The sequence below is a fragment of the Odocoileus virginianus genome, unplaced genomic scaffold (assembly GCF_023699985.2).
Source record: "Odocoileus virginianus isolate 20LAN1187 ecotype Illinois unplaced genomic scaffold, Ovbor_1.2 Unplaced_Contig_46, whole genome shotgun sequence".
Taxonomy (NCBI): Eukaryota; Metazoa; Chordata; class Mammalia; order Artiodactyla; family Cervidae; genus Odocoileus; species Odocoileus virginianus.
Genome location: NW_027224363.1, coordinates 188223 through 200898, shown reverse-complemented (window position 1 = coordinate 200898; position 12676 = coordinate 188223). Strand labels below are relative to the sequence as shown.

Here is a 12676-nt window from a genome sequence, read left to right as displayed (position 1 = left end):
AATCAGACCTGGAGCCACAGATCTAAATGCACTGAAAATTGGCAATAAGAGCTTGCTTTTTACACTGCTCCTTCCTGGAAAGTAGGAGGGCAGTTATTAGGCATGCTCAAACCCTATGAGCATGATTCTAGCACAGCCCTAACTGGGTCTAAGGTGCTGTTGGACCGACTTTTTTCAGGCTAAGTTGTACAGGCAGAGTTTGCATGAGGTGTCTCTGGTCAAGGCACAGACCAGGCAGGCCCCTCCCACCTGGCTCGGGTCGATATGCTTTAAGGTAACCGTCACGTTTCTTGTCAAGTTCTTGACTGTCAGGTTCGCAACACTTGAGGAAATGACATAGCTGATCAGAGAGAGGTTCTCCAAGGCAGGGTCCTAGCACACCAAAGAATCAACAAGATGGCAAGAGAAAATGAAATGTTATCAGACAATTTAGAGTTAGAAGGGACCCTAAGGACTATTTAGTCAACATTGTTTATTTTACTACCTAGGTCAGGAATTCGGGGACAAGGAGTAAAGTGACTTCTCCAAGGACCATGATGAGAAGCAGAGCTTGTTCCACTATACTATGCTCTAAAAACTGAGTTAAATTTCACAGATTGACACGAGACCCTCATGAATCTTAAAGGGAACAGTACATTAAGCCATTTAAACTGTGTTCCTTCCCTAACCTCTCTATGCCTCTACGTCCTCATCTGTAAAATGGGGATAATAGTTTAATAGTTTCTCCCTCATGGAGTTGTTGAGAGGATTAGAGTTAACATTTCTAAGTGTTTATGATACTGCACAGCAATTGATAAATACTTTGTGTTGGTTATTGTTATTTATCCTCAACAGCATCATGAGGTCCTGTTTAAAAATAAACTACAGCTTTTCAGCAATCCATCTGACTTATAGTAGACTTACGAATGGGCTTCCCAGGTGGCACTAGTGATAAAGAAGCTGCCTGCCAATGCAGGAGACCTAAGAGATGTAGGTTCGATCCCTGGGTCAGAAAGATCCCCTGGAGAAGGGCATGGCAACCCACTCCAGTATTCTTGCCTGGGGAATCCCATGGACAGAGGAGCCTGGCAGGCTACTGCCCACAGAGATGCAGAGTCAGACATAACTGAAGGGACTTAGCATGCATGCCGGCTTAAGAATATTGGAGGATTATAAGAAATAAAACTCCTCCAGTCTCCCCAGAATCTAAACCAAGAGCAACTAGAGGCAACTTTACCTGAAACAGGGCAGGAGTTTCAAAAAAGTTGAACTGCACCCTGGAAGCCAGCTCCAGAGCATCAGCTGGTAAATGACTCATCAATGATGAAGGCAAAGTAATAATGCCAATACTGTTCTCAGGAGCCTGAGCGTCCAGAGAAACCTGAAAATGAAGTAAAAAAAAATTATAAAAGTGTCTGGGGCTCGTATAATGAGGAGAGGAAAAACACAAGTAATTAAGATGGGGGGTCCTATAAGGGCATGTATTTGTGGTGTCTCTATGTACAATTGGTTCTGGTTTCTCTGATTACTATGGAATTAGAGGCTGTGTAGGGAGATGTGATAGGGAGATGAGGCCTTGGAGCAGGAGAGGAAACATTTTATGGATACAGGATACACAGAAACAATCAGAAAATGCAGGATATTATATGTCAGTTATATCTCAGTAAAGCTGGGGAAAAAATAAAGTTCAGGATAACTGCAGAGCCCAGGGAGTAGCAAACACACCAACTTAGTGACCTATTAGGGCAAAGTCATTGTAGAACCACATGCACAAAATTTGTAAAGGGAAGACTACAAAACGAAGTTAAAAGACAAGACTTGGTTTTACTCGCATGTTTTCAGCAGCCCCACCCACCCATCCGTCTCATAGGTAGATAGAAAACACTAGAAGCAGGATTGATATTCAGCACCACTATTTCAATAGCTTAAAATATTGAAATAGGTTGAAAAGTAGGGACACATTTGGTGTCCCCGCTCTCTCCCAACTGCCTAGAACCCACTGGACACTTCCGCCACATCCCCCCAAACTTCCACAATCCAGTTGCTAAAGGGTTAACACTGGGCGCAATGAGGACCTCTGAGATCTTGCTCCAGCCTATGTCTTTCTTTTGATTCTGTGATGCCTCATTGTTCTAGATGCTAAATATTTTGAATATCACCCATGGGTATAAACAGTAATGGCCTTAATCATGAAGTACATGAGGACTATAATCATATAAAAGAAAAGGTCTTTTCTACAATAAATTAGGATGTACCTGAAGATTTGCAGGGTCTTGGGCAGCAAAAGTAGTTGTGTCAAAATTACTGGCATTTACTCTGATCACGGCCAGAGCCAAAGAAGGGGAGGTCAGACTTATGGACTTGGTTGAAAAATTCAGCTGTAAGCCAATGTCATCCACTACTTTTAGCAATCTGTAAAGAGAAGTAGCAGTTCAAATTCAGCACTCCAACTGAATTGTTCTCCCCAGTGGAAGCAGAAAACAGAAAAGCAACTTAACAAGTCATTATGAACCTCGTAAGTGGGAGAAAAATACTTGGGTATAATTAATCATCTAGAAGCATCATTATTATTAGAAGATCCCCTCTCATGACCATATCAATGTGCTAAGTCATACCTTTGGGCCAAAGGGGCCAACAAGGTGGGCGGAGAATGAAGGAGTCGGCTGACTTGGTTTATCATTTGTCCTGCAAGGTTAGGCTCCAAGCTGCCTAAGGACAGAGCCCGCTCCATCTGGGACACTTGGTTCTCAAGATCAGACACACTGATGCTGCTGGTGTGAACAATTTCTATAACAAGAGAACCAAATCACTTTGTGAACACGTAATGGAAAAATCACTCATAAAGAAACATACATAGACTCTGTGATCTGGAAAACCCAACCGTAGGTATTTGCCCCAGGGAAAGGAAAACATCTTCATAAATGTTATAGTAGGCTCTTACCAACAGTGTAGGAGGGTTCCCTTTTCTCCACATCCTCTCCAGCATTTATTATTTGTAGACTTTTTGATGATGGCCATTCTGACTGGTGTGAGGTGATACCTCACTATAGTTTTGATTTGCATTTCCATGATAATTAGCAATGATGAGCATCTTTTCAAGTGCCTACTGGCTATCTGTATGTCTCCTAACAAAGAAGTTGCTTAATTCCACCACCTAACATCCTATTTCTTATTTTGCATATTCCTTTCTAATCTTTATCCACATGATAAAACACTATTATAAACATGATGTGCAAACTAAATATTTATTTTTGCGTTATTTTCACTTCACTCAAGACTTAAAATTTGCCCCAAGTTTCTGTCTAGCTGTTTATGCACAGCTGCATAATAGACATGCTACTGAGGTGGCATATCATATTTCATCATTCCTCTCTTGTGGAATTGAAAAAAAATCTCAAGCCATTTAGCAGAGGCTCCAGATCTCCTGGACAGGCTTGCCTGAGGCAGAGGAGGCGAGAACACAAGCTCCAGTCTCATGTCTCCAAGAATTTCACTTTGCTTCACCCTCCAAATTCTAGAGGAAGACCTGCTATATTTCATTCACTGGACTTAAACTCCAGGATTATGCAGAATTCTCTCTGCTTCCTTCCCTCTTCCCTTTATTCTTTTACTCTCAAGAGTACTTTGTGTCCGGGAGCCTGGTGCAGTTTCTGTGGCATTCTCATATTCACTATTATTTCAAACCTATGTGCTTAGTGTGGTTATTTCCATCTTGAGGTAGACCAGGCTCAGTCAGGAGGAGCTAAAACGCTTATTCCAAATCCCACCACCTGTGAGGACCTAGGCAGACCTGCCCTGAGGTCTTCTGAATGGGTCTTCCTCTTCTCAGGCTACTCTGGCTCATTGCCAGCTTTGGCGTTCTGTGCCATTTCAAGAACATCAATTTTTTTCTTTTGTTTTCTGTCTAAATGGAGTTCCTGCTTTTAATGGTTCAAAACTGGTCTCTTCAGAATGCTGAAAACAGCAATCCAATCACCTTTTGCAGGAGAAAGAAACCTGTAAAATAACTCATCTGGATAAAATGAGATCTGTGTTTGCCTCAGAGCTATTTATCTTGGCCAAACAATCAATCTCAACTCTGTGTTCTATGAATGCCCAAAGGAAAGCTCTCAAAATCAAGCAGACATCATAAAAAGAAAGGCTTAATGTGGTCTCGTTGCAGATATCATGATTTGGCAGGCTGGCAGCTGGGTTTCAGGTGGCTCGAATGACAAAAATATGGGAGCAGCATGGCTTGTCGTATTTACCTGTCTTGTCAGGAGGTATGCCAGTCGTGTCGACGTTCACAGTGGCAGATGTGGTGGGAGAGGGGGCTGAGGACTTCCCACGGGGCAGGGTGAGGGGAAGATCAGGTGGAGGCTTAGGGGAAGAGACAGTTCCAGATGGCAGGGGCATATCAATGGCTGGGCTGGAAGTTATGGGAGCTGAAGGCTGGGGAGAAGGTAAGGGAATCACCCCTGTTGGAGAATGAGGGCTCTGGGTTACAAGTGGATGAGCTAGAGGCTCAGCAAAAGAGAAGGCACTAGAGATCTGGGACACAATGGTGGCCTGAGGAGCAACTGGGATGGCATTGCTGGAAGAAGAGAATGGTGGGCCATGTGGATGACGAGCGAGACACACAACGGGATCCTGCAGGTCACTAAAGGCAAGAATCAGAGAGATGCATATGAGACACAAACGAGCTACAGAGGCTAAGCTAAGCTCTTCTTGTGGCAACCATGTGACACCACCAAGGCAACACAGCTCCATCGGGGACTTGCCTTTGCAGACCCTCTGTGTACCTGCCACTGGTCTCCTGCCCCTGCCCACTTCCACCACGTTCTCCCCAGGAGAGGAATTAGCCAGGAAGGATGCTCTTTTTTGAATTCACAGTTCTGCTTCACTTGTTCACTGCTACTTCCTGATTCTACACCTCATCACTTTTCAGTCAGTTGAGAAGACCATGTACCACTGCCAGGTACTTCTTGGGAAGGTGCTATTGAATGCCCTGCAACCAAACTGGTGGTTTCCATATACTAGGCGTCTGTCTTTGGTGGGCTTTTTAGATTTCACAAAATTTATTCTAAAAAAAAAAATGGAATCACAGGCCCAAACTGTTTCAAACACACTTAAAATTTTTCTAAAATTGGAATCAAATACCAAAATATCATTTTAATATTCAAGTCCACGCTGACAAAACTGGCTCATCATTTTTAAGACAACTGATTTGACTTAGAAGCTAAAGCATACCCATTTCAAAACTATGTGTGTCCATCCATAATAGATAAACTAACTCACTAATTCTTGTGTCAACTCAGTATTAACACTGAGCTCAAAAGGGTAAAGAGTAAACTAAAAAGCAGCTCTAAATTAGTCAGTAACAATAAAATGTTCTTCAATTTTTTCTTACACTTTTTACAATCAAAGTACATAATTCTGTTAATTACAATTACAATCTTCTGCATATTGTTCAACAGAAAAATATGTAAAAATAATTATTATTGATTTGTACAGTGGAGTTTTTAATTTCAGCAAATTCTCATATTGGTCTTGGTGGTTCACAAATAAGCTTTGCCTTTCCAAGAAACTTCAAATTTAAGTCATTCACATGCATTGGTGACACTGGCTGGGAAAGGTAAATCACACAGCCATTTTTTTCTTCAAGTTATTGAATTTTGTTTCAAGAAAATCTTGAGTTGGAATTAACAATATACAATTTTATGTGAAACTGATGAGCATAGAAATCTGCCAGAATCAATTTTATACTGCATAGCCTGCCAAAGTACTAACTAGCACACAGTACCTGATGAAGAAATGTTGCTGAATGAAAAAAATGAATCAAGCTGGGGCCAAAGGGGTGGTCCCAGCTTATACATCAGCTACACCCTTAATGTTACTTTAGCCCAGTGGTTCCCAACCTTGGCTGTGCCTGAGAATTACCCAGAGGACCTTTTAAAAATTAGAGATTTCTGTGGTCTTCTCCTCAATGTCTGATTCAGTTGGTCCTGAGGTGACGGTGAAGTCTCCTCATTGGATCCTGAAGCTTTCAGAAATTCCATCTCCCAAGTGGGGTTCAGCCCTCCATCTTAATGGGGTATATTAAGCTTAAAACTCAAGTACTCTTTACCTTTTATTACATAAAATGCTACATATCCTTAACTAAAGTTCTTTAGCTACTCCTAGGAGCCTAATGTTTCAATATATCCCAGAAATTTGGCCCACAAAGGGCAGACAGGCTACATTTAGTCTTTTATTCCCATATGAGAAGTTTCATATTGAAAAATGCATGTCCTTTTTTTAAAAAATGCAAGTTTTATCTGATTGTAGAAAAGTATACAAAATGCTGCAAAGAAAATGAAAAAACCAAGAAAATGACCATCCAGCAGGCAGGCCAATCACTTGGGAACTCTTGTGAGCAATTTCATTCATTCAATTCCTGGTTTTTTCTATGTATATTTTCATACACTTCTGATCACACCATCCATGACTTTTGGAATCATCTACTATTTTGAAGAATCCATCTCCCTCCTTTACCTCCACTGAGGCAGAGGTTAAGGTAGTGATTTGCAACTTCAGTTGCCCATTAGAACCACCAGGAAAGTTTTTAAAACTTTTAATCCCTAGGCTATGCCCCAGACTCATTTAACCAGAATTACTGAGGGTGGAGACTGGAAATCAAAATTTTAAAACATTTTTAATTTGAACTAATTGTAGGCTTACAGAAACATCGCAAAAATAACACAGAGATTCATACACTCCTCACCCAGCTTCCCCCAATGTTAACATCTAACATCTGCAGTTTAACCCAAATAGTTACCAAAATTAGCATATGACAAAGGTGACATCTCAGATCACTGAGGAAAGGGTGGACTTTTTAAAAGATGGTGCTGGGACCACTGGATAGACATTTGGAAAAGATTAAATTACACCCATGCCTCCCACCAAATAAGAAATTCCAAGTGGATCTAATGTAGAAAAAAATCATACAAGTACTAGAAAAATACAAAGATGAATTCCTCTATAACTAGGTGTGGGGAAAGGCTTTCTAATAATGCCTCCAAATCCACAAGCAATAAAATAAAAGATTGATAAAATTTAAGTACATTTAAAATTTTTATTTGCATAACAAAAACATCATAAACAAAGTCAGAAGATAACTGACAAACTGGGAGAAAATACTTGCAACATATACCACAGACAAAGGTCTACTATCCACAATATATAAAGTTCTCTTAAAAACTGATTAAATATCTAGTGGGAAAAATACATGAACACACAATTCACAGAATGATACAAAAATGGCCCCAAATATATGAAAAAAATATCCAAACAGTTTTAATAAGGGAAGTACAAATAACATTAAGATACTATTCCTCATATACCACACTGGAAAATTTTTTAAATATGAGGACACATTCAGTTGGTGAGGCTGGGAAGGCAGAATATTTTTAACATTCCTTGGGTGATTCTAGTGTGCAACCAAGATTGCAAATCATTAGTTTAAGGCAACAGAAACTTCATACAAAAGAAAACTGCTTTTTTTCCTAAAATTGAAAACCCTTCTTCACCATCAAAATTTCAAAATTCCTTAGCCACCATGGTGATTAAATTATTATTATTATTATTAGGAAAAGGGTCAGCATATTTGCTACATACCACTGCAGTTTCTTTACCTCCTCCAGGGAGGAAGGGCAGGGGGTCCTGGCAGAACAGCAGCACTGTTCTGGAGGAGACAAAAGGAAAAGAATGAAATGCAAGGTCAAGAACAAGGCAAAGGAGAAGCTCAGATCCTTCAAGTATTACAGTTCTCACACTGATGGCATTTTAAAGAACTTAAGTCTAAAACAGATGATAAAATAAATTGGATTCCATCATATTGACAATTATATATAAATAGTAAGTGCTCAAAATACTTATTGAATGAATAATATTGGGTTGTATGCAGTATCAATTGCTCTTCAACAACTTCTAAGAGAAATTCAGAAGTAAATATATCCCAGCAGCAATCAATCGAGCACTCCAAACAGAATTCTCCATCTCAATAGGGTTGTTTTATTCTGATTTCCAAAACAGTATACTGAAACTTTACTGAGAAAGCAGGAAAAAGCACCTTTTAGAGCTCCCTAACAACTGCCCAAGGACAAAAGACTCAAAACAGAAAGTTGTAACATATGTAAATTTATTCATTATATTTTCGATTTAAAAAAGATTACATCAAAGTCATGTGAAAATGAACACAGCCATAAAGATAGAGACAACTTACCCATCGGTCGAATCTTTACTGTTTGGAAAGCAACCATCACGGCACATATGTTCATTGTTTTATTCAATTTTATGGTGAATGTACAATTTACTGTGCTGTAAAGAGAAATATATATAACCAGAGCGTTACTCAACTGGAAAGCTACCTACATATTTGTAGCTGTTTTCTCAAACAGTGGGGAAAGGGGACACTGACAATGTTAACATGCAATGTCACTCCGATAAGCTTGTAAACACCCACCTACCATGGGTGGAACTTTACCCCAAAGATTTCCTACAACAGAGCGCTTAGAGAGGTTTACATTGACAGAGACTGCAAACCAGAGACCCTCTGACCATACACAGCTGCTGATTCATTTTGCCCACCTGCATAGTGAACATGCGGGGGTGGAAACCTGGTTACAAAGACAAGTATCCTGACACCTAGAGTCTGAGCAGTGGCTGCTTGCCTGGTGTCTGGAGGCCGCTGGGTTTTCAACATGAGAGCCCTTTGACATCCCAGCCTAAACGAATATCAAGGTCTTTTAAATCCAAAACCACTCTGGCAGTTCCATTTAGATCATCAGATAACTAGAAATTTAAGACATTCTGTTTCCTTTTTCACTTTTGTCTTGGTTTCAGTTCAGTTCAGTCACTCAGTCCTGTCCAACTCTTTGCGACCCCATGAACTGCAGCACGCCTAACAAAATATTAATGTTGCAAATAATGAGAAGTGAAATAACTAAATACATATAGTGGGTAGGGATCCAATTTACAGCTTCATGGGAAACTTGTCATTATTTGTACCAGTGAATCATTAGATGAGCAGAAACTCTTATTTTCTAGGACTTTTACTAGAATAGAATGCTCAAGACTCAGGTGGTCAGACTACTGACCTAAAAGCTGTTCTTGTTGGTTTATGCAGCTAGGACAGCCAGTGAACATCATTTCAAATGATAATCTGTGCAACCTCAAATAGCTGTCAGGCAATCTGTGATTCAACCTTGCATGCACTTTTAAATTTCTTATTCTTTCCGATCTTTTCCTTCCTCCTCTCTCCTTTCCCCAAGCTCCGTAATTTTTTCAAAATTGAAATGAGTGTCTCTTTTCTTAAATATATATTCTTATTTATTTATGTGGCTGTGCTGAGTCTTAGTTGTGGCATTCAGTATCTTCAGTCTTCGTTGCGGCACGTGGGATCTTTAGAGGCAGCATGCCAACTCTTAGTTGCGGCATGTGGGATCTATTAATTCTCTGACTAATTAGATTCCCAGGGATCTAATAGTTCCCTGACCAGACACTGAACCCAGGCCCCCTGCATTGGGAGCACATAGTCTTAACTATGGGACCACCAGGGAAGTCCCTCACCAAGCTCCATATTATGTTCCTTCTTCTCTGTGTGGCCTTCACCCTGACTGAACCACTGGGAGCCATTTGTTGGTCCTATCGGTGGCCTGTGGGGCTAAGGGTGGTGATGAGCCTCAGCTTCATAGAACCAGAGGTAAATGGTTCAACACCTCCCACACCCTTCTGAGCTACATAAAGAAATGAGAAGATGGATGTGACTGATATGTATTTGGAAGAATAAAAAATTATATACCCAAACTATGACTAATGTGTATTTATTCTAGAGGAATGCCTTTGAATTTACACCCTAAGACTCCTCATACTTTATTTCTCATGAGTAAAGAAATAATAATCTTTATATAAAAAAGGTATGAAAAATGACTGACCTTTGGGACTCTGCTGTAGCACACTCTATAAAGTAAGTCTGAAACAAAAGAAAGAAATGTATTAATGTTAGTTTGACAATTGAAAATATCAGGCAAGATGACCCAGAATTTATCACAGTATCACAGAATCTTAGAACCACAACAACTCCTAGGAATGATCTAATTCTCATTCCTACCAGATTAATGACATATGATCAAAGCTATTCAGGCTCTACTTGGATACCTCTAGTGTCAGGGAACTCTCTACCACACAAGGGAGCATATTCTCCTGAAGCCCTGGTTTTAAGAAACCTGGTTTTACTTAAAGGAAAATCTACCTCCGTGTAACATCCATCCATTGAGCCTAGTTTTGATTTTTGGAGCAATGGAACTTGCCCATTCATTCTTTTACACAGCAGATTTGGGGGTAATTTGAATACCTATCTCCTCAGGAATACAGAACTCCATGCTCTCCCCCAAATAATAACAATAATTATAAACAAATACAGGATATACTATGATTACCTCACTTAAGGTTTGCAGAGTTTTGTTGAGTTCTGATCGTCTGTTAATAAAATGAGAAATTGACATGAAGGAGATCGTTGATGATGTTAAGTTCAAAACAAGTTAGATTTTTAGCAATTACATGAAGCATATGGTATTCATTGCTTGCAGTGTTCACTTTGAAGAAACACTGTGTACAGTAAGAGACTCCTATGTGGGAAAAATTAATTAATATGACAAGGGAACAAATCAGATAGACACTCTATTGGTTCCAGCCACTGGCAAGATATAAATTATGGTTAAACAATCTTATTACTCATTAGGCTACTGCAACCCCCAGGCAGCTGCCTCTGGCAAAGGGCCAGAGGAAGTGCTGGCCCGAGGCAAAACTTCTGAGACTGGCTAGTCACTCACCCTGGGGGCCCTCTGTCTCTGACTTTTCCTCCTTCTCTCCAACTGACACCCTCCTCCACCCTCCAGCACTCTCCAGCCATGGTCCCCACACTCCACAGCCTCAGACCGCCCTGCCACTTTATTTTTTACCCCATAAATGCCCCAAGTTGCTGGCCTTTGGAGAGGTAAATCTGAGACTTGTTCTCCTCATGTGGCTACGTTGGGAATAAGTCCTCTTTTTGCTGCAAGTCTTGGCTTCTCAGTTTTTTAGCTTGTTGCACACTGGGCAAAATGAATCTGGTTTAGTGAAGCTCTTACATAGTTCAGTAGCATCAGAGAGAACATCCTCATGAGGATATTAGTTGATAACAGGTTACTATGGTTTGTTTGCGAAGATCTCAAGAACCAATTCTTCATACCTCTGGATCTGTCTCTATCATATTGTTAGTTTCCAAAAGTAAAGATAGCTCAACAAGTATCTTTCCAGAGTTGATGTCTTAGGTTTTAAATCAAACTGCAAGATTACTCACTTCAATTCCCTTAGAGACAGGATTCCAGTTAACGTGCCATTAGCCATAACTTGATTCTGTTAGAAGCACAAAATCATTAAGAATATAACAAACATTGTTTTGTTTTATAACACTTTCTAACAAGAAGCTGTTCTTTAGTTTTGTTGGGCACCCAAAGACCTACACCCCAAAGACTGTGATTCCTAACTACATGCAATATTGTCTAGCAAAAGAGTGAATACATATTGGCTGAGTCAGTCTTTGTTTTTATGTTTTCTTTAAAAAATATTCTGAATCAGCAAGTCTGACATGCTAATTTCTATCTTTTGTTATTTCAAGAGTTCCCCCAAAAGAACACTATTAAAGCTCTCTGTGTAAATGTAAAAAGGGACACTTGGTAGCAACTATCACTGCATTTCTAGCACCTAGCTCACTGCCTGGCACATAGTAGGTGCTCAGGAAATATTCACGGAATTAACAAACCATATTTGGCTGGGATCTTCTGAACCAATCTGGGCTTCTGAACCAGATGGTTCAGATGGTAATGAATCTGCCTGCAATGTAGGGGACACAGGTTCGATCCCTGGGTGGGGAAGATCTCTTGGAGGGAAATGGCAACCCACTCCAGTATTCTTGCTTGGGAAGTTCCATGGACAGAGGATCGTGGGGGGCTACCCTCCATGGGGTCCCACAGAGTCGGACAGGACTGAGTGACCAATACTTTCACTTTTCACTTTCTGAACCAAGCCTTCTGGGAAGGCTGATACTACCTGTCTGAGTCCCAGATAGGAGTGAACAGGATCAAATTGAGACTATTTTTAGATTCAATGTATTTCTTATTGCTAGGAGTTTCTAATATAATTTAAAATTCTGACTGGCAATAGAACTACATCATATAAACACTCATATTCAGCAGCAAACCCAGTGAAAACTAAAACATAATTTTTAACAAAACTCCATGATTATCATGAAATCAAGCCCTCTTGACAAAGCCAGTGTTTCAACAACACATACTTTATTTAAATTTGGTCATAAAAGTAAACATGCGAAATATCAGAAATAATTTGAACCTTAAATCTTTGAGTATCTGAGAATTCACTTTTTAAATTGCAATTAAAAAATCTTTAAAACCTACCTGGGTAATATTGCTTTCTTCATCATATTGAAACATGATCTCACCTCTAAAAAAGGCTAAAAATAAAATTTCAAAAAGAAATCTGAGACTTGCATCCTTAGAGTTTGAGGATTAATATGACACAGAAAAAGATCATAATATTACTTTAAAACAAAGTCTTTGTTATTCACATTTACTCTCTTTTCTGTCATAAAGTTATTCAATGATTATCAATCAGTACAATT

At 39.7% G+C, this 12676-nt stretch overlaps 1 protein-coding gene across 2 annotated transcripts in view; it reads right to left on the bottom strand.

Moving 5' to 3' along the window:
• Window positions 1-12676, bottom strand: part of ADGRG2 (adhesion G protein-coupled receptor G2) — a 131737-nt gene that overhangs the window by 18781 nt on the left and 100280 nt on the right. For both annotated transcript variants that reach the window (XM_070464651.1, XM_070464652.1), the window contains 11 exons: window positions 12453-12508; window positions 11339-11394; window positions 10437-10476; window positions 9933-9970; window positions 8222-8316; window positions 7615-7681; window positions 4227-4618; window positions 2595-2766; window positions 2235-2391; window positions 1217-1360; window positions 250-372 (listed from right to left, as the gene is read on the bottom strand). In XM_070464651.1, coding sequence (XP_070320752.1) covers window positions 250-372; window positions 1217-1360; window positions 2235-2391; window positions 2595-2766; window positions 4227-4618; window positions 7615-7681; window positions 8222-8316; window positions 9933-9970; window positions 10437-10476; window positions 11339-11394; window positions 12453-12508 — 1340 coding nt within the window. The remainder of the gene's footprint in view (window positions 1-249; window positions 373-1216; window positions 1361-2234; window positions 2392-2594; window positions 2767-4226; window positions 4619-7614; window positions 7682-8221; window positions 8317-9932; window positions 9971-10436; window positions 10477-11338; window positions 11395-12452; window positions 12509-12676) is intronic.